General features: G+C 41.7%; 1 protein-coding gene across 1 annotated transcript in view; it reads left to right on the top strand.

The window, feature by feature from the left end:
- Positions 1 to 26,652, top strand: part of F8 (coagulation factor VIII) — a 694,472-nt gene that overhangs the window by 54,327 nt on the left and 613,493 nt on the right. Inside the window, exon 5 of the mRNA XM_053474021.1 lies at positions 26,177 to 26,248. Within this exon, the coding sequence (XP_053329996.1) occupies positions 26,177 to 26,248 (72 nt within the window). The remainder of the gene's footprint in view (positions 1 to 26,176; positions 26,249 to 26,652) is intronic.

A 26,652-nucleotide genomic window follows, 5' to 3' on the forward strand; every position in this document is an offset into this window, starting at 1 on the left:
GAAGGGTAAAAATATCGACATACTCCCCCTTCCAAATCTTTTCCTTCACTTCCTGCTTCAAATGAGCCCCCAAAGGACCCTCAAAACAGACGTACACCTCCCCCTGTGCCGTATCAGATGGACGCACTGGATCGGCCACAGCGGCCGCCGCCACCACACCAGAAGCACCAGAAGCCTCAGTTGAAACAGAAGCCACAGAAACAGTAGCCGCAGGGGGCACTGTGGTCACAGCAGGAATGACAGGCGCAGCAGGCGCAACAGGCACAGCAGTAGCTACGGCAGCGGGTGCAACAGGCGCAGCAGGCGCCGTACCACAGGCACCAGTACCCCACACCACTGTCGGCGACGCAGGCGCAACCCCAGAACCGCCCGGAGATGGGGCCGGGAAGGTATGTAAAAGGGAAGCTAATGCCCCCACAAAAGAACCCCAAGCCCCTGGCTGAACCCCAGGCACATCCCCAACCCCCGTCACAGATTGTGAACATGGTAAAGATGCAGCCAAATTAACCCCTGCGGGACCAGTATCCCCTGTAGACTCACCAGGCTGGCCATGTGGTGTCTGCTCAGCCGTTCCCGAAGTCATCAGAGAGCCCTGGACAGGAGTGGTGAAGAGGTCAGGAGAGGCAGCCAGCCGTTGAGAGGATGAAGCCCGGCTGGACTGCCCAGCAGCCGGTACAGATGAAGGGGCAGCCGGATCAGAACGGCCACCCGCACTGGAACGGGGAGGAGACGCCCGCCGAGAACCGGACCGCCGTGAGGAGCGAGTCCTGCTCCTGCTCCGGTCCCTTGAAGCCGCGGCGGACGAGCGGTCACGTGACCGGGAGGGAGACCGCCGTTCAGCTCTGCCGGGTCGCCGGGAGTCCCGCCTCCGGAAAACAGGCTCCGCCTCCACCCGCCGAGATGAACTAGGAGCCGGGGACAACGATACACGCCGTCCCCGGCCGTCGCGCCGCACGGCCGCTCTGGTGCTCCTGCGAGCCGCACGGGGCTCCGGCACCGCCACGCTCACCTCCTCCGGACGAGATCTTCTCGGGCTGACGTCCGCCCGAACAGCAGCTCCGGAACCCTGCCGCCTGCCGGTGGACCAGTCTGGGCTGAGCCTCTCTGGGGGTCGCGCACGCCGCGCTCTGGTAGCCCTCTGCGTCGCCGCGGGAGATCCAGGTGCTGCTCCCTCCTCCGGCCGCGAAGGTCCTCCGGTCAGCTGCTCCAGACGTTCTTCCAGCCACGACGTCCCCAGCTGCAGGGCCGAATCCCGGATCCTGGACAGCAACTCCTCCAAATCAGCCATGGTAAGTGGTAGAGCCTCACTGGAACCCAGGAACGCTGGAACGCTGGAACGCTGGAACACTGGAACACTGGAACACTGGAACGCTTCTCACTGCAAACGCTTCTCACTGCCTCTCCTTCCTGTTTAAAGAAAATGGTAGAGGGTCAGAGAAAACAGCCACTTTTAAAGACCCCTAATCCCACCCCCACCATAAACTTTTGACCTATGGCAACCTAGCCATGAGGTGATCATGCCCCCCTAGCATGATCCAGGCCTGATCATGCGGCCCCTTCTCTGATGTCTGTGTCTCCGGGGCCCACTTTACACAAGGGTGTGGGGGGGGAATACATTAAAACCAAAGGCCTGGGGCCTGGCTGGGGCATCAATACATAAAGGGGGAAAGACACAAAAAACAAACCAGGGTGGAAAGCATTTTTATGCTTTGTGTAGATTAACCCGTACTGATGCAGGTGTCAGTGTCCCAGAGCCTGTCCTGGTGTGTGTGTTTGGTGTGACGGTGTTGCAGAGCCTGTCCTGGTGTGTGTGTTTGGTGTGTCGGTGTTGCAGAGCCTGTACTCGTGTGTGTGTTTGGTGTATCAGTGTTGCAGAGCCTGTCCTGGTGTGTGTGTTTGGGTGTCGGTATGTCCTGGTGTGCAGACTGACATAATCAGTCTGCAGCCTGCAGTATCCAGCCTATATTAAGGACCAGGCTGTTTTTTTTTATTCTTCATGACAGAGACCGTTTTAACATTTTTGCAGTGCTCGTGTTTAGCTGTAATTTTCTTCTCTCTCATTTAGTAAACCCACACAAGTTATTGTTTTTGTTAGGAACAAACAGCACATTCTTCAGATACCATTTTTTTATTTTTGATCATATCATCTAATTTCTACATAGTAAAAATTGGGGAGAAAACCCGCGTTTTCTCATTCTTGTTTGAAAAATCTTTTACTCATCTTTTACGCATCTACAAAAGCTAATGAAAAAAACTGCTCTTCATTGGTTGATGCCCGATGAGCCCCATGTCGTTGTTATGGAGCTTTAACTCCTGACGCTGAAGCCATTGGTCTCCCCAGTCAAAGTTGCTCCAAGTTGTACCTTGCCCTGCCCTTTGCCAGGGGGATTACATTGTTTTTCCTCCCAGGTCAAGCTGCTCAGAATGATTGGTTGCCAGTGTCCAGTAGAGTCGCCCTTACAGACCTTTACTTCGGCAGAAGTAAACCAGGACTTATATTCGAGCAGCAAGGAGGCCAGGTGGAAGTAGATGTATTTAGGAGCGGAGTTGAAACAGCAAGGTGCAGGAACAAGCACAGGACAGGATTTGAATGAGTATCAGCAGGATACCCGGGTCGGTACACGAAGCAGGTAGTCATACAAGCCGGGGTTCAGATACAGAGTGGGTAGTCAGACAAGCCAAACTGGTAACCAATCAGATCAAGCAAAAGTACCAAATCAGAATCCAGAGAGTAGTCAGTCAGGGAAAGGGTCAAAAATATCCAAGAAGCAGAGCTACAGCATATAAACGCAGAAAGGACCACAACAAGGTATCAGGGCTGAGCATTTCCGGGATTTTAAATCCGGCGCCAGCTCTAGCCCCGCCCCCTAATCCACGTCACGCTGTAGCTCCAGACGGCCGTCTTTGCTGCGCCCCCATTCTTCTCAATGCGAGGACGACCAGCGAGCCGAGACCCAGGAAGTATCTTACTCTTGGGGTCTCTGCATTGGAGACTCTCAAAAAAGCCCCCGATGCAGTAGCCTACCAGTTCTTGCCGGGACCTGGGGTTGTGACAAGCTGCTCTTTATTGGTTGATGCCAGAGAAGGCTCCCGCCTGCGTTCAATAGAGTCGCTCTTACGGACCTTTATCTCCTGGCACAATCCTACGGATTCCTGTTAACCCCTGCTATGCCACGAAGACTTAAGGTAGACTAGAGGCCGTGACTTGTATGGGGGGAGGGACCAGGGAGATTGGCTAGGAGATATTTACGAAGACAAACATGTGTACTTCATGTATGTTTACCCGCCACTATATTAGTTTATTCTGTATTTGGTTTGATCAACAAAATGCAACATTCGTGTTTTCATTTAATTTAAACTTTCTATCTTACTATGAACTGTAATAGGGAAGAAATTGTGTTTCTAGATCTTAGGTTACAAGGAACATGAAAAACCCTTCTCTGTCTCCATGGTTACCTGTTAATCAGCCAGCCCCTTCCTTGCTGTGTTCTGGCTTTTTTGCTGCTAAGGATCAGTATCTCTCTGCCCTTGCATGGTGTCTGCCTGTTTTGTGCCATTAGACTGTGGTCTCTCTGTGTATGATCCTGGCTTGGCTGACTTCCCTTCTCTGGCGCCTGATCCTGATTACGTTCCTGACTATGCTGACATCTGGTATCCTGATCCTAGCTCGTCTGACTACCCATTCCAGCTTATGACCCTTGGCATTGTATTAGACCACGCTTTTGGCGGCTTATGTTATTGTTTTTTTTTTTTTTTTTTAATAAACATGATTTAACTGTAGGCATCACCTCATTCTGGTTTGTGGCTCCTGACATTACGTAAGGGCCATTAATTCAGATGGTGCTGATAACTCACCTTATCCTTACAGCTTTGCTAGGTTAGAGCAACAAAAAAGCCTTATAAACGCTCCTAGTTTGTACTGCATATTTGGATCCCGGTGCCCTTACTCTGCTGGGAACTGCCACAGCACCAGCTCCTGTTGCTATTTTTGCTCATTCAGCCACAGTCACAGCCAAGCCTGCAGTAGCCATAGGCATGCCTGAATCTGCCCCACTTCCTTAGCGCTATGAGGCCAATCCAGAACAATGTAGAGGGTTTTTGAACCAAGTTGCTATTTACTTCGAACTGCTACCACAAGCATTTCCCACTGACAGAACTAAGGTTGTATTCCTTGTATCCTTACTTTCTGACAAAGCCTTAGCTTGGGCCAGTCCACTATGGGAGACTGGGAAACCAGTAACACATAATTACCCTGAATTTGTTGCTGCATTCTGTGGGGTATTTGATGTTCCAGGTTGGTTCACCTCTGCTGCTAATCACCTAATATCCATTAGGCAGGGCAATCAGACAGTTGCAAAAAAATGCTATCGAATTCCGTACCCTAGCAGCAGAGGTTGGATGGAACACTGAGGCACTTGTAGCTGCGTTTCAATGGACTTCCTGACTGCATCAAGGACAAAATCGCAGCAAAAATTTTTTCTCATACTAATAGACTCTAGGCTCCGTGTCCCCTACTATACCTCCCTCACCTCCCATGCCTCCTCGTAACGTTACTTCCAATGGTGTGACACCCATGCAGCAGGGTTTTACATATCTCTCTGGCAGAGAGGGTCTTTAGTGGGAGTCGTCTCAATTGTGGACTAAATGCTCAGATTGTGGCCTAAACATCTGAAACACCTAAGGTCCTGTCAGAAACAAATCTTAGATGGGCTTTTGGCATCCCCGGTATAATCGTAAAGAAAAACCTATAATGACCATAATTCTATCCTAAGATGACTTATCCGTGACCACCCAGGTTAAGTCCTCTCCTTTGGTTATTGATGGGAGACCCCTACAGCCTGTTTAGATTACTCATGAGACCATTCCCTTGACTATGGCGGTAGGGGCTCTTCACCATGAAACATTGCAACTCCAAGTAATTAATTCTCCCCATTTTCCGGTGGTCCTTGGTTACCCTTCATTGCAAAAATATAATTCAAGTTATAATTGGTGCGGAGCTAATATTTTGTCCTGGTCCTCTTAGTGTGATGCTATTGATCCTGGTAGGCCGGTAAAATTCTTATGATTACTCTGAATCTTTGTTTCCTAAGTAATACCAGGACTACAGTTATGTGTTCGATAAAGTACGAGCAGGTAGTCTTCCTCCCCATTGCGTAAATCTACTTCTCCGGCTGGAGCAGGTGTTTTCTTTGTGAAAAAGAAGGCCATGTATCGATTACAGGGGACTCATTCAAATACCATCAAAAAAGCTTTCCCAATTCTGTTAGTCACTGAACTTTTTGACTGCCTCAAGGGGCTACGGTTTCACAAAATTAGACCATAGTGGTGCATACAATGTTATAAGAATCAAAGAAGGGCACAAATGGAAAATGGCATTTACACCAGGAGCAGGCATTACGAGTATCTCGTAATGCCCTTCGGTTTATGAAATGCTCCAGCTGTCTTCCAAGAATTTATTAATGACGTTCTACGATACATGTTACAACAATGTGTGATCGTTTACCTGGATGAAATCCTTATCCACTCTCCTTCCTTGGAGACCCACTATGCGGATGTCACTAGGGTCTTACAGAGATTATGAAAACCCTGTTTGTTCTGTAAGTTTGAGAAATGTGAATTCCACCAATCACAAGTGAGGTTCTTACATAGATACATAGTTATATAGGCTGAAAAAAGACATGCGTCCATCAAGTTCAGCCTTTCCTATATCTGTTAATTTGCTGCTGTTGATCCAAAAGAAGGCAAAAAACCCCAGTTTGGCTCTTTCCAATTTTGCACTAACCAGGGAAAAAAATTCCTTCTTGACCCCAAAATGGCAGTAAGATTTCTCCTTGGATCAATAAGATGTTTCCCCATAATTAAAGATTATATCACCCAAGTATCCATCCAGTCAGAAACAGGAATGTGACAGGACCGACCTGTACCCCGACTGGGTACTCTCGCCAAACGTTGCTTCCTCCTGCCGGGACACCAACAATTAACCCCTTCAGCGCCAGGCAGAACCAGCGTTGTAGATAGAAGGGGGGACGTTGCTGCACCGGAGCTGCGTTGGCACTGTGGCTATCTGAAGCTTAACTACACAGCGTGGCTATTGTCCTAAAAACGACAAAGGATCATAGCAGGAAAACAGCCTGCAGGGCGGCGGTGAGCCGCGATGACGTGACGAAACGGGCACGTCGGAGGAGGCGGGGAGTTCTATGGGTTGGAGCACGGCTAGAGGATGCCGTGACGGCGCGGTAATGGCGCCCGCGACGACTGCCGATGCTCTGCGTGTACAGAGCACGGTGCAGAAGGTGAAAACGAGGGACGGTGGAGGCGGTAAAGACGGGGGATTGCCGGCTGGATTAGCTGACGCTCAGCCGATGCAGAACCCCCGTGAAATAATTTAAACGAATACAAGTCAAGGGAGCCGTACGGCCACAACAGGAGAACGAGAGAGGCTGTGGAGGGATAGACGTATCTCCGGTACTTTTGATTTTTTTTTTCTCTATTTTGGGACTATTTTTCTTTTTCTATTTTTATACAGAGACTGCCTAATTATAATTTACACTTAGCTCAGCGCGGTTATACATTTGCAAAGTTATTTTCAGGAGCAATTGATGTGAATTTGAGCGCAACTTTGCCTGATAATACGCCTATGAAAATTGCCTCTAGAAATGTAACTATTAATTGTAATTAATGCTATTTATTAACTACTATCACTATTTATCACGGATGACTTGAAGAAAAAAAAAAGAAAAAATAAATAAATTTGCCATTTTGACTTTTTAAATGCGATACAAATGCATGATAGAACTGGCAAAACTGGCAGAAAATAATAAATGCTATTTGAATTACTTTGAAACTGCCTAGAAAGAGAAAAGCCCGGAGAAAGAAGCAAAGAGAAAATCATACAAAGAATCTATTTATCCCCCAGTATAGGTGTGGACTAAATTGTTTCGTTCTATCTCCTCTCACCCAAAAAGGCTGTTAGTTTACACGTCAATATTAGACAATATTCGTATGGTTTGATTCTGCAAATGAGTAAAAAAAATTGAGATAGTGGTTATAAAGTCCTACTCTACTCGCATTTTACAGGCTGCATGATCAAAAATAAAGATAAAGAGAGAATAGGAAAGGGGAGATAAGGGGGAGGCAAGGAAAAGGAAAACAAGAGGAAGAAGAGAAAAAGAAAGAGGGAAGGAAAGGAAAAAGGGAACAAAATGCCCCCAAAAAACCCACAGAGCATACAGCAAAAAAAAGATAAAGAAAGAAAAGAGTCTAAAATGGATAAAACAGATAAAAGATCCTCTGCCCCAACCATGGCTTTTTTCTCCCCACATCAAGTAAAAAACAAATCATCCAGTAAAAATATGGAAACCTCCCAATCTATGGATGACTCTTCTGAAAGCTTAATGGAGCCTTTAACGCTATCTCAATCATATCTAAAGAACTGTTTAGACTCTCAAGCGAGCGTCTTAAAACTCGAGATCAACAAAAGTACTGAGGAGCTGAATAACAAATTGGAACAACTAACTGATAAACTAAAGGCCATAGAATCAAATATAGAAGATTTAATTGAAATAAAACAGACCATAAGAGGGCTGGAAGAAAAAACAATTAAAATGGAAGATAAAATAAGCGATCTTGAAGATCGAATGAGGAGAAATAATCTGAGAATTAGGAATATTCCGGAAACGATAACTCAAGACAAATTAAAATCTTACTTGGAAGAGTTCTTCAAATCTATGATTAAGGATATCCAGCAATATAACACTCAAATGGAAAGATATCATCGTTTAAACAAACCTAAAAGTGTTCCTGAAGCAGCACCGAGAGATGTCATTATCTACTTTCAATCGTTTCTTTTTAAGGAACTCATTCTCCAAGCAAACAGAAAAAGGAACACAGAAGATAACATGTATAAAAACATCATGATTTTTCCGGACTTATCATTCCATACGCGCGCATGGAGAAGATCCTTTTTGGAAGAACTAAAAATATTACGCGATCACAAAATTGCTTATACTTGGGGTTTCCCTAAAAAACTTAAAATTATTTGGGAAGGCCATCTAACTATATTTAGTTGCTGAACTGAAAAATTGGCTAGAACTGAAAAAAATATCACGAAGCGGCTGTAACAAGATATTACACATAATTTATTCTAAATTAATTGACGATGCTTTTGGGTACCCAGCAGTTAGATGGGGTCTTTTCACTATATTGCTTTGCACTATTTATGTATTGGATATATTTATAATATTACTTAATTTAAGGTTTAATTGGAAGAAGGAAAAAGGGAGGGTAGAAATCCCCCTTTTTTTTTTTTTTTTTTTTTTTTATATTTAAAAGTGGTAAAATATACTTCTGCATATCTTCTCCGCCATAAGTCACTTTATATATTTAGGTATTATTTTAAACCTATTGATTAATGCAAACGCAATCACTCTTTTGCAAATAATGGTGAGATTATTATATGTTAACACTTCAATGAAGATTTATGACATTATTATTAAAATATTCTCACTATCGATAATAGCCCTAAAATATTTAGAGGCCAAATATAGTTTACCTTGGACACTATTAAAAAAGAAAATTGGCTGAGTCATACCATAAGGCACTTTATACACTAAGGCATAATTCTAAATTTATTGACTAATTTAAATGACCCTTTTTTTTTATTTATTTATTTATTTTTTTTATTTTTTTTATATTTAAAAGTGGTAAAATATACTTCTGCATATCTTCTCCGCCATAAGTCACTTTATATATTTAGGTATTATTTTAAACCTATTGATTAATGCAAACGCAATCACTTTTTTGCAAATAATGGTGAGATTATTATATGTTAACACTTCAATGAAGACTTATGACATTATTATTAAAATATTCTCACTATTGATAATAGTCCCATAATATTTGGAGGCCAAATATAGTTTACTTTGGACACTATTAAAAAAGAAAATTGGCTGAGTCATACCATAAGGCACTTTATACACTAAGGCATAATTCTAAATTTATTGACTAATTTAAATGACCTTTTTTTTTTTTTTTTTTTTTTTTTTTTATATTTAAAAGTGGTAAAATATACTTCTGCATATCTTCTCCGCCATAAGTCACTTTATATATTTAGGTATTATTTTAAATCTATTGATTAATGTAAATGCAATCACTTTTTTGCAAATAATGGTGAGATTATTATATGTTAACACTTCAATGAAGATTTATGACATTATTATTAAAATATTTTCACTATCGATAATAGCCCTAAAATATTTAGAGGCCAAATATAGTTTACTTTGGACACTATTAAAAAAGAAAATTGGCTGAGTCATACCATAAGGCACTTTATACACTAAGGCATAATTCTAAATTTATTGACTAATTTAAATGACCTTTTTTTTTTTTTTTTTTTTTTTTTTTATATTTAAAAGTGGTAAAATATACTTCTGCATATCTTCTCCGCCATAGTCACTTTATATATCTAGGTATTATTTTAAACCTATTGATTAATGTAAACACAATCACTTTTTTGCAAATAATGGTGAGATTATTATATGTTAACACTTCAATGAAGATTTATGACATTATTATTAAATGTAGAGGCTAAATGTAGTTCACATTGGGCACTATTAAAAGGAAAGGAGAGGGGAAATATTTGATTACCGTAGAACAACAAAAAACCTCTTGATTATCGTTTAATAACAAAATTAAAGATAAGGTTTTTTTTTTTTATAATTCTGATATATTTCTATATATCTTTTTTGCCGTAGGCACTCTATACACTGATGTATTATTATAAAATTACTAACTAACTTAAATGCAATCTCTTTTTGCAAATAATGGTGAGATTATTATATGTTAACACTTTAAGGAAGATTTATGATATTATTTTTAAAATATTCTCACTATTGATAATAACTCTAAAATACTAAGTGGCTAAATATAGTTTACCTTGGGTACCATTAAAAGGAAGGGCTGAGTTATTGATATTCAAGATTTACTATTACAAAATATTTGATTACCGTATAACAATGGAGAAAAAAAAAAGGAAAAAAAAAGAAACCCCTGGATTATCGTTTAATAACACAATTGAAGATAAGGCTTTTTTTTTTTCTCTCTTCTTTTCTTCTCTTCTCTTTCTCTTCTCTTTCTCTTCTCTTTTTCCTCTCTGTTTTCGCTTATCTTCTTATTGAGTAAGTAACCCCACGTTTGAACAGTCTACACCTTTTTGTCATCTATTGCCACAACCCAAAAAAATTCCCCAGCCATGAGTTCTATATATATAGATCTCAGGACCGAAGTTACTGACATTTGTTTGGTAAATTGTCGTAGAGTCATGACTCATATGGAAAGAGTCATGTCCAGTGTGTCAGAAAGAACCATTGAGCTTATACTCAAGGGTCTAGTTTTTAAATGTTGTGTTTTTATGTTTTTTATCATATGGTTGGTGTTAGTAGAGTACAGGAAGGCTGTGGATAAGAGAGATCGAGAAAAATTCCCTTTATACATCTTATAGAAGATGATTAAAGGTGTATCAGTTAACGTTCAGGGTTTGAATATACCATCAAAAAGGAACAGAATATATGCTTTTTTAAAAAAAAGAAAGAATAGATATCGCCTTCCTCCAGGAAACTCATTGGCTAGATAACGATAATAGAAACTGGAGAAGTAGACTGTCACGGTCAGGACTACTTGCCAAGCCGTGACTGTGTGGAGGGCATGGGCATGAAGGGGTTAATAGCACCAGGCCTCTGGATTTACTAACTTGACCCCTTAACAAGGCATAAGCTATACCAAATTAACCCCCAAATCCTGCCTGTATCCCCCCAGGTAGTCTGCCACCACTCACGATTTTGATACCGGATTCGTGAGAAATCCGAATTAGAGCCTTTATCTCTATATATATATCAACCCACCCCGGGCAACCAACATATATATATATATATATATCCTGTAAAACTTAATAACAATACGGTAACGTGTTATACTCTCTTAGGGTTCGTGGATATCGATACTAGAGCCCAAAGACAGACTTGGATTATGAATATTTTAATAACAAAAATACAAAGATTACACAGTGCCAGAATTACAAAAAACAAGACATACAAAATAAAAATAAAACAGCAAACAGTTCTTAAAAGCAATAGGACTTAAACACAGGACCCTCACTCACGAGTTTCTCCAATAAGCAGGCCTGTGGGAACTCCTTAAGTCCAGATGGTTTCTTACGATGTTGTTCCAATAGGAGTATATCATGGAGTTCTGCTTTTCGGACGCTGCATTGTCCCTAAATCACACTCTGTTTCAAGAAAACCCCCCTCTGACCACATGACCGATTATATGACACCATCCCCAAGAATCGGGTCCCATCTTTGATGTGCCAATAAGTTATGGTGGGGTAAAGGTGATGGAAACCCCTCCACTTAAGATAGGAATGGAATTCCTATAACTAAGGATCCTTATCTGTTAGGCCATGAATCACCACAGGGGTCCTTTGGGAAGATGACACCTCTAGCCAGAACAGATACAGAGGGCATTCACAAAGAAACACATTAAAATCAACCTCAGATTAACTCATTGAATGCTTAAACAAAGAAACTAACCACCTCTGCTGGGTTACCCTTCCATGCATCCACTACATTATATGAGTTAATCTTGACACCTCCCCCTTTAAGATGGTGGACAGAGGAGGTCAGCACACTCTGATCTGCTATGTCTGCCTAAATTCTGGACTCTTATTGTCGAGATAAGCCATCAGCATTCCCATGTAAACTGCCTTTCTTGTGCTGCACAGTGAAATTATACTGCTGGAGTAAAAGACTCCACCTGAGCAGCTTGCTGTTGTTTCCTGCTACCCTATCTAGCCAATGCAGAGGATTATGATCCGTTATGACAGTGAAATCTCTTCCATACAAATAGGGCTGTAGCTTCTGCAAGGCCCATACCACTGCCAGACATTCCTTCTCCACCACAGCATAGGCTACTTCCCTGGGTAACAGTTTTCTGCTTAGGTACATAATGGGGTGCTCCTCACCTTTGGTATTAACCTGGCTGAGCACAGCCCCCAGCCCATAGTTAGAAGCATCAGTCTGTACCACAAACCTTCTGCTAAAGTCAGGGGCCTGAAGCACAGGGGAACTAGCTAAGGCCGCCTTGAGTTTGGTAAAAGCCTGATCGCATTGTGCAGTCCAGTCTACTTGCTTAGGAAGCTTTTTCTTGGTCAGGTCTGTGAGAGGTTTAGCTATGGTACTATAATCTGGGACAAATTTTCTATAGTACCCTGCAGTCCCCAAAAAGGACATAACCTGCTTCTTGGTCTTGGGAGTTGGCCAGGTATTGATTGCCTCTATCTTATCTGGCTCAGGGCGTATGTTTCCCCCTCCCACTCTATGCCCCAAATACTGGACTTCCCTCATCCCTATTTGACACTTCTCAGGTTTGATGGTGAGCCCCGCATTGGCAATGCGACCCAGAACTTCGTTCAAATGGACCAAGTGTTCCTCCCAGGTATTACTAAATACCGCAATGTCATCAAGGTAGGCCACTGCAAACTCCCCTTGACCTTCCAGTAACTGATTCACTAGCCTTTGGAATGTGGCAGGTGCATTTTTCATCCCAAAGGGCATAACACAGAATTCATATAAACCAAAGGGAGTAATGAATGCGGAGCGTTCCTGGGCCTCAGGGGTCATAGGGATTTGCCAATACCCCCTGCTGAAATCCATAATGGTGAGATATTGGGCCCCTGCTAGCTGGTCTAGTAGCTCATCGATCCTAGGCATGGGGTAGGCATCAAAGGTGGTGGTTGCGTTTAACCGTCTGTAATCTACACAGAAGCGAGTCGTCTTATCCTTTTTGGGTACTAGTACAACAGGGGAGGCCCAAGGACTTTTAGAGTGTTTAATTACCCCCAATCTCATCATGTCCTCTATCTCTTGTTGGATATGCACTTTCACCTCAGGGGACACTCGATATGCCATCTGCCTTAGAGGGGGTTGAGACCCTGTGTCAACATGGTGGAAAGCCAATGTGGTTTTCCCTGGCACCCCAGTAAATATACTTTCATAGCGGGTTATCACTTTATGGAGCTGCCATTTCTGCTCCGCAGAGAGCTGGGAATTGATCTCTGCCTTCTCTATGGACCCCTGGCTCTTAGCTTCTCCCACCAGATCCACTAGGGGATCACTATCTGATCCATCCTCTGGTAAGCTGCACACGCTTAGGACTGAAGTCTCTGGGTCATGATATGCCTTCAACATATTGATGTGATACCTTCTTTGCCTCCGCCCTGTCTCATCTAGGGCCACTACATAAGTTGTGGGGTCCAAACGCTGTAGAATAGGATGAGGGCCTTCCCAGGCAGCCTGCAGTTTATTCTGCCTGGTTGGGGTCAAAACCATAACTCTCTGCCCCACTTCATAGACCCTCTCCCTGGCATTGCGGTCGTACCACCTCTTCTGCCGAGACTGTGCTGCCTTAAGATTATTATGCACTAACCCTGTCAAGGTCTGCATCTTGTCCCTAAACTTCAGCACATACTCCACTACTGAAGTCTCTGATGTGGGAAGTTTTCCTTCCCATTCCTCTCTAACTAAATCAAGGGGACCCCTTACCCTGCGCCCATACAGCAATTCAAATGGCGAAAAGCCAGTAGATTCCTGGGGTACCTCACGATATGCAAACAACAAATGGGGCAAGTACTTCTCCCAATCCTTGCCCTGGGAATCCACAAATGTTCTAAGCATTTGTTTCAGAGTCCCATTAAACCGCTCACAGAGGCCATTAGTTTGAGGGTGATATGGGCTAGCTACCAGATGTTGCACATTCACCTTTTTGCACAGACTTTGCATCAAGTTGGACATAAATTGCGGACCTTGGTCTGTAAGCATTTCCTTAGGGAACCCCACCCTGCAAAATATACCTAGGAGTGCATCAGCAACTTTATCTGTTCGAATGGAGGATAAGGCAACGGCTTCAGGATAACGAGTAGCAAAATCCACTACGGTGAGGATATACTGTTTCCCTGAGCTGCTAGGTATAGCTAAGGGTCCCACCAGGTCTACTGCCACCCGCTCAAATGGCTCAGCTATGATAGGTAAGGGCACTAGAGGGGCACGGGCAACGTCCCCAGCCTTCCCCACTCTCTGACACACTGGACAGGAACGACAAAAGTTTGCTACATCGGTGCCCATGCCAGGCCAGTAAAAGTTGTGAGCCAGCCTGGATTTTGTTTTATGCACTCCAAGATGCCCTGCCAAGGGTGTTTCATGGGCCAGCTTAAGCAAATCTTTCTGGAATTGCATAGGGACTACAAGCTGTCTTTCTACTTCCCAGGGTCTTTGTGGATCTCGAGCAAGGAGTTCCCGATATAAGATCCCCTTTTCCCAGTACACCCTCTGTACATCGCTTTCAGTTACAGGCCGTTCTGCACGCTGTCTCATGCCTTCCAAGGAGGGGTCAGTGCGCAGAGCAGCCAGGTAAGCCTTATTACCTCCCTCCACCCCGGATACACTTGAAATTAAAGCCTTCTCTGGAAGAACTTCCAAGGGGGTGGTATTTGACATGGCTCCCTGTAGGGGAGTTAATCCATTCTCCACTGATGGAGGGGTTAAGTTAGGGTCATTTTCATCATTTCTTACCCCTCCACACTCCCTTGCTGCTTCCTGGGCAGCCTGTAAACGGGTCACAACACCTATGGTGGGGGTACGGCCGGCTGCAACACTTTTGCCTTCTAGGATACCAGACTGCTTGGGGGTATTATCCGATAAATCCGCTCCCCCATCCCCATGGGAAGACATTTCTGGTGTTGATACATTCAGGAGGTTATGTAACCCCTGCACCCCCACACAGCCACTACATTTCCCCGTATTCCCCAAAGTTTCACACAGTACCTCCGTTTCTTCAGGATTCCTTGGTACCCCTTCTGGGTCACAGGCATTGTCCTCTGGGACATAACGACAAAGCATTCGGCCCAAATCACTACCCAACAATACATTTACAGGAATATCCTCAGAGATTCCCACCTCCCGCAAACCTTTTCCCACACCCCAATCGAGGTACACCCGGGCCATAGGCACTGCGGGGCACACTCCACCAATTCCTTTAATAGTCATAGTTTTCCCGGGGATAATATCCTCTTTGTTCACAACTTCTGGGCGAACCAAAGTGCAGGAAGCTCCAGTGTCCAGAAGTCCCATTGTCACACGATCCCCAACTGTTACACACTGCAGGTTGTCTCCTTGTGCCTCCTTTGCTCTAGCCACAAATAAAACAGGTGCAGCTCCCCCAGCTGCACCCCCATTTCCATCTTTCCGTGGAGATGGTCTCTTAGAAGGGCAGGTGACACTGAGGTGCCCAATCTGGTTACACCGATAACACCGACGGGTATCCCCCTGACCCGATGTGGCCCCTGCTCTGTTGGCTAGAAAAGGTGTGGGTGATGGTCTCCCTGCTGGCTTAGGAGTGGGTGGCTGGTAGGCTGCTCCTTTCCAGGTAGATGGTCCTTGTGATGCTTGTACCCGCTTGGTTGTTGGAGTATGGTTGTTGGCATAATCATTAGCCAGATCTGCCGCCTCTGCCATGGTCTTAGGTTTTCTGTCCAGAATCCACTCTCGGGCCTCTGGACTTCGTGTCCTCAGGAACTGCTCCAAAATAATCAGATCCTCCAGGGCCTCATATGTAGTAACTTGTAGGCCTCCAGTCCATTGCCGGAAAACAGTCCGAAGCTGTCCCGCATATTCGGTACAACTGTCCGATGTAGCTTTCTGCATCTCTCGAAACTTTTTCCTGTAGAATTCAGGGGTGAGGTTAAAACTTTTTAACAAGGCAGATTTTATGGCCTCATAGTCCTGGTCAACTTCCATTGGTAAGGAAGCAAACACATCTTGGGCTTTCCCCTTCAGACGTGGGGTTAAATACTTTCCCCACTCTTCCTTGGGCAGCTGGTACTGCCGGCACACTTTCTCAAACCCCCTCAAAAACACATCCAAGTCAGTGTCCTTTTCCAGCATTGGAAAGTGTTCCAGGCGAGGTCGGTTAGCATATCCATCCCCGTTAACAATGCTTTGGGGAGACGGACTATATTGCTTTAATCGTAGAAGTTCCAGCTGATACCTCCGCTCATCTTCTCGTTCAGCCCGCTCCGCAGCTCTCTCTCTTTCCGCCGCCTCCCTCTCTCTCTCTCTTTCCAGAGCCTCCCTCTCTCTCTCTTTCCGCAGCCTCCCTCTCTCTCTCCTTGTACTGCAGAATCAGGTTGAACTTTAGCTGAGGATCCACGCTCCCCAGATCTTTTAGTGCCACTTGTAACTCAGAGTCCATTACACTCACGGCGTTAACTTTATCAGGAAAACATCCTTGATCCACAGGCTCTTCCAAAATCACATCTGCTCCAATGGCCTGCTCTGCACAGAGTTTATCATGTTCCAGGAGATCCAAAATCAGCTGCTCTTTGCTTTTGCCAAAAATTTGTATATTCCTTTCTTGACAAACCAGCTCCAGAGATTCTTTTGGCTGTCGTCGATATGCCTCCATAATGCAGTATGGTAGAGAAAAATAAAAAGGAGAGGAACGAACTGTTTTGCACTGTATGTCTGTAATTAGGCACTGAGTAATGTCTTTGGGAAATTACACAAAACCCATGTAATTTCTTCTAGTACTAAAATCACCAAACCGGGCAATACAAATAGCACTAAAAAAACTCTAGATATCCCACCTAGCTGCCACCAAGTTTGTCACGGTCAGGACTACTTGCCAAGCCGTGACTGTGTGGAGGGCATGGGCATGAAGGGGTTAATAGCACCAGGCCTCTGGATTTACTAACTTGACCCCTTAACAAGGCATAAGCTATACCAAATTAACCCCCAAATCCTGCCTGTATCCCCCCAGGTAGTCTGCCACCACTCACGATTTTGATACCGGATTCGTGAGAAATCCGAATTAGAGCCTTTATCTCTATATATATATCAACCCACCCCGGGCAACCAACATATATATATATATATCCTGTAAAACTTAATAACAATACGGTAACGTGTTATACTCTCTTAGGGTTCGTGGATATCGATACTAGAGCCCAAAGACAGACTTGGATTATGAATATTTTAATAACAAAAATACAAAGATTACACAGTGCCAGAATTACAAAAAACAAGACATACAAAATAAAAATAAAACAGCAAACAGTTCTTAAAAGCAATAGGACTTAAACACAGGACCCTCACTCACGAGTTTCTCCAATAAGCAGGCCTGTGGGAACTCCTTAAGTCCAGATGGTTTCTTACGATGTTGTTCCAATCAGAGTATATCATGGAGTTCTGCTTTTCGGACGCTGCATTGTCCCTAAATCACACTCTGTTTCAAGAAAACCCCCCTCTGACCACATGACCGATTATATGACACCATCCCCAAGAATCGGGTCCCATCTTTGATGTGCCAATAAGTTATGGTGGGGTAAAGGTGATGGAAACCCCTCCACTTAAGATAAGAATGGAATTCCTATAACTAAGGATCCTTATCTGTTAGGCCATGAATCACCACAGGGGTCCTTTGGGAAGATGACACCTCTAGCCAGAACAGATACAGAGGGCATTCACAAAGAAACACATTAAAATCAACCTCAGATTAACTCATTGAATGCTTAAACAAAGAAACTAACCACCTCTGCTGGGTTACCCTTCCATGCATCCACTACATTATATGAGTTAATCATGACATAGACCCTTTACAAGATTTGTCCATGCCTCTATGACACAAAAAAAAAGGGGAGTAGCAATTATTTTTTCTGATGCACTAAATATAAATATTCAATACCAAGAGAAGGACAAGGAAGGTAGATATATTATTTTAATAGTAAATATAAATGAAACAATATTCACACTCGTAAATTTATATCTTCCTAATAAGGCTCCTTCCAATTTCTTCTCTAAAATAATGAAAAAAATAGATAAAATCAAAAAAGGCAATCTTTTGATAGCAGGGGATTTCAACTGTGTTCAGGATGTAGATCTGGACAAAAAATTAATGAGATCAAATACAATAGACAAAAGATTAAAAAAAGAAGCAAGGACATTGAGCAATGAAATTAGGAAAAATGGGGCGTGGCTTGGACGGCAATGGACTAAGTCGCATGGTGGTGGAGCTCCTCCAAAATTCCTGTACAACTGCTGATCATATACTGTTTTACACGACTTACCTGTGAATTTTTATACTCCACATCTCGGCAATGTCTACGGGTAAGACAAAATCGTCTTCTCGCAATATTCCTACCTTTTTCGAGTCCAAATCGAAGAGGAAGACGCCTTCCCGCTCTTTGCAGGCCATACAAGATGGCGATGAAGATTCTGAGGCCTCGCAAGGCCCTGATGTCGGTTTTACTTCTGGCTCTCCATCTCTGTCGATCGACGATCCTGATAATCAAGCCGTTACCGCCACAGCTATGAAATCTTTGCTGGATGACATGCGGCTGAAGTTTAAACAAGATATGGCGGACGCGCTCTCTGATATTCAGAAGGACCTCCATGAACTTGGCGGACGCACCGCCCATCTTGAGGAAAAGATGGAGGAGTTTTCCACCGCACACAACACCGTGGTAGATTCCTGCAACTCCCTACAAGCTGAAGTTGATTCTCTTCGCTTGAAACTTAGCGACTTAGAAGACCGCTCCCGCCGCAATAACCTGCGTATCCGCGGCATTTCTGAGGACATCGCTTCGGAAGACCTACTTACCTTCGTTACCGCGATGATTCGGTCCATTTTGGAACTCCCATTGACGGAGGAGATCAAGATAGATCGCATACACCGACTACCTCGACCCAAAACGCTTCAAGGTACCCCGCCGAGAGATGTTATCATGCGCATTCATTTTTATGACCTCAAAGACAAGCTCATGCAGAAGGTGAAGCATAAACATGATCTTCCTGAGCGTTATCGTGACCTTCAATTTTTTCAGGATCTCTCTCAATACACCTTACAACAGTGCAAGGCTTTCTCCAACATCACTGCCGTGCTGAGGGCGCATAAGATTCTCTACAGATGGGGTTTTCCTACCCGTCTCCTCATCAATAGGGACGGCGTTACACATTCACTCAAGACACCTGCTGAGGGACTTCAACTGCTCGCGGATTGGGACTTACCTGACTCCCTGCCACCGTTGGACCCTAATCGAGCCCGTCTTCATCTTCATCCATCTCCCCTCAAGAGGCTTGTTAATGAATGGGAGACTGTACCTTTGAAGCGTTCCTCTAATCGCCCATGATCCATTTTGCCTTGCTATTTTACATGTTATGGCCGAGGGGCCAGAGCTACTCAGCAACACCTTTCACCTCTTCCACTAAGGACATTTAATTTTTTTTTTTATTTATTTTTTTTATTTTTATTTATTTATTTTTTTTCTCTTCTCCGTGGTCTCCGTTCTCTCGCATTGATGGTTTTGTCTGCTCTGCTGGGGGATACATCTTCCGCCCGGCACCACCTCCACCATTCGTGTTTCGGGACGGTCTCTGCTGATCGGGTTCCAGCGGACTCTGCTTCTCACTCCTCCATGTTTACGGATCGTTCACACTCGTCCACGGCGTGACACCTTTCTCTGTGACTTCTCTGGACATTAACTTTACGTTCTCCTGCTCATATTACGCGGTCACGTACCTACCGGATTTGGACTCCCTCTGTATCCCGGTGGTGAGATCTGACACCTTTTGCTGCGAGGTTTCTTGTTTACCTATGTGTACATGTGTTTTGTATTCTCTCCTCGGCTGAGATGGTATTGTATTTTTGTTTGGCGGTTCTTTTATTAATATGCATATTTCTCCTGCCCTTTTTCTTTCTCCCTTACTTTTTCACTCACACAATTTTTTTTTTTTTAAATACATCTCTGCCACTGTACATGGGTATATATTGTTTTAAATTATTATGTTTCTTGGATGCTAGTTCTCTCTGGCCTCCTCCTGCCCTTTCTGTTGGGAAGGTATATAGTTGCTAACCTGGCGTTTCCCTGTCAGGATTTCCCATTTCTCTGCACCTCACATTGCACATGCTCTTACCTTTGCCATCTTGCATTCACACAGGTTTTGACACGTTTTCTTTCTTTTTTCTTTTTCATTTAATACATGTTGGGGGACTCCCTACCTTGTTTGGGATAATCCCTACCTTGCTGTGGTACTTTTCTCCACAGTTTCGGTTCCCACCCCACTCGCCGGCCCTAGGCGACATGGGCCGAACATTTTTGTGGTTTAGTTTTCGGTTTCGGTTTCGTTTTTCTTTTTTTCTGGGAACGGTTTCTTTGATTTTAGCCTATTGTGCTGCATGTCAAGTTTTGGCTACCACTGTAATGCTTCTGATTTACACATTCTGGGAAGTAATATATGTAATACATGGCTTTCTTGTGGATTGGGCGCGGCTCCCCTTGTTATTCATTGCTGGATGTGGATTCCTGGGGGTCTCTGTTGATTCTGCCTCATTATGTTGGGTCCTGCCTGTTCGAGTTTATATTCCTTACATCATTCATTCCATGATGCCTTCTTTTTTTTTTTCCATATGGCGTCCCTTAATTTCTTGTCCCTTAACGTGAATGGCCTTAATACTCCCCATAAACGGAGACTGCTTTATTCTGAGGCCAAGAAAAAGCGTGCTCAGATATTATGTGTGCAGGAAACCCATTTTAAACAATCAGACCCCAAAAATTTTTATGTGAGAGACTTCCCTTGGCATTTTCACTCCATGGCAAAATCCTGTAAGGCGGGAGTTTCTATTTTTATTTCTAAACAACTGTCTTTTCAACTTGTTACAAAGACAGCGGACCCCCAGGGTAGATTTTTGATTCTTAATTGTGTTGTTAACTTCGTTGATTATACTTTGGTTTCCTTCTATGCACCTAACACGTCACAATCCCACTTCCTTAAAAGACTATTGACCAAAGTTTATTCTCTTAAAAAAGGCCGCCTTATCCTGTGCGGTGATCTTAACGCTTTCCTTAACCCCCTATTAGATACCTCCTCGACCCTTACTGGCACTTATGGTAGACAGATGAAAAATCTTGCTCACAACCTCTCTGCTTCCTTGCACTCATTCCAAATTTATGATACGTGGCGTCTTCACCACCCCTCTGAGAGGGATTATTCTTTCTTTTCTGCTCCACATCAGTCCTACAGTAGAATAGATTGTATTCTGGTTGATACATTTACGTTACAAGCGATCCGGGACTGCTCTATCGGCATCATTGATTGGTCTGACCATGCCCCTCTTCACTTGTCATTGCGCGTAGTTCATCCTTTCCAAAGCAAAGGCTCCTGGCACCTTAATAATTCTCTACTCACAGACGACTCCATCGCGTCACAAATTTCTTCACACCTAGACATGTTTTTTCAGGCGAATCAGGGCTCTGTTCCCTCGGTTGAAACCTTATGGAATGCTCATAAGGCAGTAATTAGGGGTCGGTTTATTAGTATAGCTTCCCATTTTAAGAAACTGAGAGAGCAGGAGGATAACAAGGATGCTCTCCTCCTTCGCCTTTATGATTTAGAGACCCTCAATAAACAATAAATTTGTTTTCATTTGGAACGTATCCACATTTTGGAAAAACTTTCCTACCGCAATGACCAATTAATGCCTCTCTATGACAAAATCTGGTCTCCTTGGCCCGAAATGAGTACTGACGCATTTTGGGAGGGTTGATTTTTGCCTTGTTATTGGTCATCTGTTCTGTGCGGGAGTCATGCCCAATCTCGTTCTCGATCTCTGTCGCCGTTCTTCCCATATATGTCATGAGCCTAATCATTGGGTCATTCCTCTTACCATTACGTCGGGTAGTTTCGTTTTTTATGTAGGAGGGCTTTGACATGTCCTACTGAGCGTTCCCAGATCTTGCGATCGTTACCGTTTTTTTTTTAAGTTTAGGTGTTCCTTTCGGGCACTATGTTGCCCTGGTTTGACTTTTTATTGGCGCTTCATACATATCATTTACATTGTATGTTGGGGTTTTTTTCTAAGTATGAAGGTGCCTATTGTTTTATACGGTCTGCCTTAATGTATCTCCTGTAGTCATTGTTACTGCGATTATCTGTATTTCGGGTATTGTTCCTGGTTTGATATATCTCTTTTTATTTCCTCCGTGTGTGCGGACTGTATTCCTGTTATTTTTACATTTGTTCTCAATACTTGTCACTGCACTATTTGTCAATTGTGCCTTTGCATAAAACGAAAAATAATAAAAATTTAAATTAAAAAAAAAGAAATTAGGAAAAATAACTTGTATGACTTGTGGAGATTATTGCATCCAGACGTTAGGGAATATACACATTTCTCTAAAGTACACTGTTCCTATTCCAGAATAGATTTAATTTTAGGTGATATCTCTACACAAAAACTAATAGAAAAAACGTATATTAAAGAGAATGTATGGTCTGACCACAGCCAAATATTTTTTGAGTTTAATGGTAAAAACACACATACATCAAAAACAACTTGGTGGTTAGAAGACTCTATGTTATATAGTGAGACTAATAAAGAACATATTCTGGATACAACCAGACATTTTTTCCAAGAAAACCAAACAGAAGGTATATCTGCACAAACTATCTGGTGTGCATATAAGGCTGTCATCAGAGGACATTTCATTAAACTAAAAAAAAATCAACAAAAACATAACAAAGCCCTAGCAGACCTCTATATAAATTTATACAAACTAACGAGGGACAACAAAGAAAATCCTACAAAAAATAAGTCAGAAGAAATTAAAATTGTACAGGAAAATATAAACCAAATAGAGATGAATAAAGTAATTAAAAATATGGAGAAATTAAAAGTCAAACTATATTACAGAAATAATAGAATAGACAAACTTATGTCCAACAGATTGAAAAAGATTAGAATGAAAAATAAAATAACAAAGATCATAGACTATGGTAAGACATATTTAACCCCAGATGATATAGCAGATAGATTTAAGACATTTTATTATAATTTGTATAATTTACCAACACTAACCTCAGAAAATGATATCATTTCATATCTACATAATACAGATATTCCCCAAATAACAAAGGGAATTATTAAATAAACCCATAACTGAGAGTGAGGTAATCGAAGTAATTAATAGATTGGTGAAATATAAAACCCCAGGGCCCGATGGTTTTGGAAATTACTTTTATAAAACATTTAAGCCAGAACTAGCCACCCACTTAACAAGGACATTTAATCAAATGGCCTCACAAGGAAAGTGCCCTGAGGAGATGTTATTTGCTAACATATTACCAATTCTAAAACAAGATAAAACACCTACGGAAATTGCCAATTACCGTCCTATCTCATTGATTAATGTAGATATTAAATTATATTCCGCAATTCTGGCCAGTAGACTTCAGAAAGTTTTGCCAACAATAATTCATCGAGACCAGGTTGGCTTTATTCCACATAGAGATATCGAAAACAATACTAGATGACTCATAGACACAATAGATGGAGCTAATAAAAAAATCTGCCCCTCATTACCCTGTCTCTTGATGCCGAAAAGGCGTTCGACAGGGTAAATTGGAGCTATATGGAACAAGTGATAAAAACCTTTGGGATTACAGGCTGGATATTTAAAGCTATAAAAATGCTATAAACTAATCCATCTGCGAGGATAGTGGGCTCAGACATCTGCTCAGAACGTTTTCATCTAAAAAATGGCACAAGACAGGGATGCCCCCTGTCCCCATTACTATATATCCTTTCAGTTGAACCCTTGGCTATCAATATAAGAAATAATATAGAAATTAAAGGTTTCCCTACCAAACATCAACAATCTAAAATTTCTCTTTATGCGGATGACATTATATTAACCTTAATGGATCCTTTTACATCTATAAAAAATGTAATGCTCGAAATTATAGAATACAGTAAAGTTTCAAATTACAAATTAAATTCCAATAAATCTATGATACAATACAGAAATATTGATTTAGCAACGAAAAATTTAGTGAAAAAAGAATATCAATTTAATGATTCCGAAAAGGAAATAACCTATTTAGGTATAAAGATTCCAAAAAATATAGACAGAATTATGGAAATCAATGTGTTAAAATTAATAAAATTTTCTAACAAAACCTTAAAAGAGTGGAGCCAAGCAGGTTTATCTTGGTGGGGAAGGATAAATGCTTTAAAATCATATCTTTTACCCAAATGGACATACCTATTTAGATTAATTCCATTGGCAATCCCAAGTAGCTGGTTAGATATGGCCCAATCAAGTTTTAATAACTTTATTTGGAAGGGGAAAATTCCCAGGATTAGCATGAACATAATGGCAAAAAAGATCTCACAAGCAGGTACAGGAACTCCAATTCTTAAATCATATTATCAAACCTATGTTCTTCTTCATATCCTTAGGACGCAGGTAGAAGATGCTAACCAAGAAATTTGGTATAAAATTGAAGAGGACTCATGTACCAAAGGAGATCTAAACTATATCATCTGGGGGATCCAAAAAAGAGGCAAACAAAAAAAAAATAGCTATAGTCAGTGACAACATGATTCTGAATCAATTAATTCCTTCATGGGCAAAATTAAAAATTAAATTAGGTCTTTGGAATAAAATAATTGGACATGTTGATGTTAAAATCCTAGAACAAAGTATGGAGGACCTAGATATTCTGGAGTGGAAGAACAGAGGGATCAAACATTTTAGAGATCACTCTAAACACTGTTAAACCCTTCGAGCAGTTAAAATCCGAATTCAATTTATCAAACGATAATATATTTAAATACCTTAGAATAAAAAATTTCTTAAAAGCTCACTGCATTCTAGATAAAGAACTAGTAAATACAAAAGTGATCCAGATACTGGAACAAAGAAAAATTAAAAAGTGTGCATCAAGACTTCTTGAGACCCTTCAAGTAGAATATAATCTGGAAAAAAAACACAAGACTATAAAAAAAATGGGAAAATCTATTAAAAGTCCAGATTAACCCAGAGGAATGGAACAAGGCTTTTAGAAATGTATCCAAAGCTATAAGAGATTTGTCTTTAATCGAAACACATTTTAAGTTGTGTAATATCTGGTATTTAACACCCAAAAGATTATCTTACATATATCCGCAACACTCTAACAAATGTTGGAGATGCAGTTCAGAAGAAGGCAACTATTTGCATATGTGGTGGAATTGTAAAAGAATTAGAAACTTCTGGGATATAGTTTTTGATTTTTTAGAGCATACTATGAATATTATAATTAATAGAGAACCAACAGAAGTGTTATTACACCAAAGGTGGCCATCTCTTACTCTAACTCAAAAAACCTTTACAATTCACTGCTTTCTAGCAGCAAAAAAAATAATTGCTAAATATTGGAAACAATACGTAGATCTTACCCTAGACCTATTAGTAGTACAGATAAAACACCAAATAACAATGGAAGAAAGGGTCAGTTGAATCTTAGATTCAACACTGAAAACAAAGAAAATCTGGAAAGACATACTTACTACTGTTACAAATATTTCTGAGACATCCCTGAACGAATAAGTTAGATACAAATCTTGATCTCTCAAAAACCCCACTAGCCTACCCTGCACTCGTCCAAGATATAAGGACTATGATATATACATCAAACAACAACTGTTGATATGTTATGTGTTAAAGGTATTTTATGTATTCGTTGTTTTCTTTTTTCTTTTTATTTATTTATTTATTTTTTTGTATATTTACCTGTGTCTTGTCAAAGAAAAAAAAAGAAAAAGGGGGGATATACCCCTTAGAATAAAAAAAGAAATTAAAAAAAATAATAATAAAAAAAAAATATAAAGGATCATAGCAGCCAACCCCAACCATCAGGCAACACTCATGGTGACCTGAAAACAGGACTCCTTTATTTAAACCAAATACAGAGCTTTATATACAAGTAAGAAAAGGGGCAAGACAAATATCACAGGATCTAATTACCATGTCAGGAAGTAATTGGATCAAATCCTGCAACACAAGATCCAAATAACACAAATGCAGCTGACTAGAACAAAAATAAATTTCACACAGTATGTTTTTGCAGAATCTCAGGACTAAATTCTAACAGTCTTGCCATGCAGAGAGAAAATAATGTATGTGGGTATCAGATTCTTTATAATTTTGGTATTGATATGGTAGTGTTTTAAAGAGCAGAATACAAAAATGTTCATAACGTTGTTGCTGTGACTTGTGGTAATTTTTGACATCTATTTTTTCCCCCCAAAGGATCTCTTTCTCAAAATGGATATCAGTTTGGAGTACAGGAAAAAGTCCTTCTATTTGCAGTGTTTGATGAAAGTAAGTACAAGACACTATAGGCACTTTGTTAAATTGGCATTTGTAGGTCCACCATTTTACCAGGAGATAGTGGTTGCGCATAGACGAGAAGAAAGTCACAGTAGTATAATATGTGGCTGACACCGTGTGGTAAAGAGTTAAAGAATGGGTACTCACATTTTTCGAGGACTTTAGCAATTTGTCCCACAATACTTGCATGAGCAATACAATCCTCGCCTGGGGATATCTTTAACAGCAGTCCTGTGTCGTTCTTTCTTTCGTTCTCAGGATAAGGCGCACATAAAAAGTTAAACAGAAATAGACATAGTGCTTTCTGTACATGTAAAATGAATAAAACAAATAAAAACAGTTCACTATGTACTCACAATATGGTGAGCAATAAATGGATTACTCACACCTTCTGG

The sequence above is a fragment of the Spea bombifrons genome, chromosome 8, assembly GCF_027358695.1.
Source record: "Spea bombifrons isolate aSpeBom1 chromosome 8, aSpeBom1.2.pri, whole genome shotgun sequence".
NCBI classification, from domain to species: Eukaryota; Metazoa; Chordata; class Amphibia; order Anura; family Pelobatidae; genus Spea; species Spea bombifrons.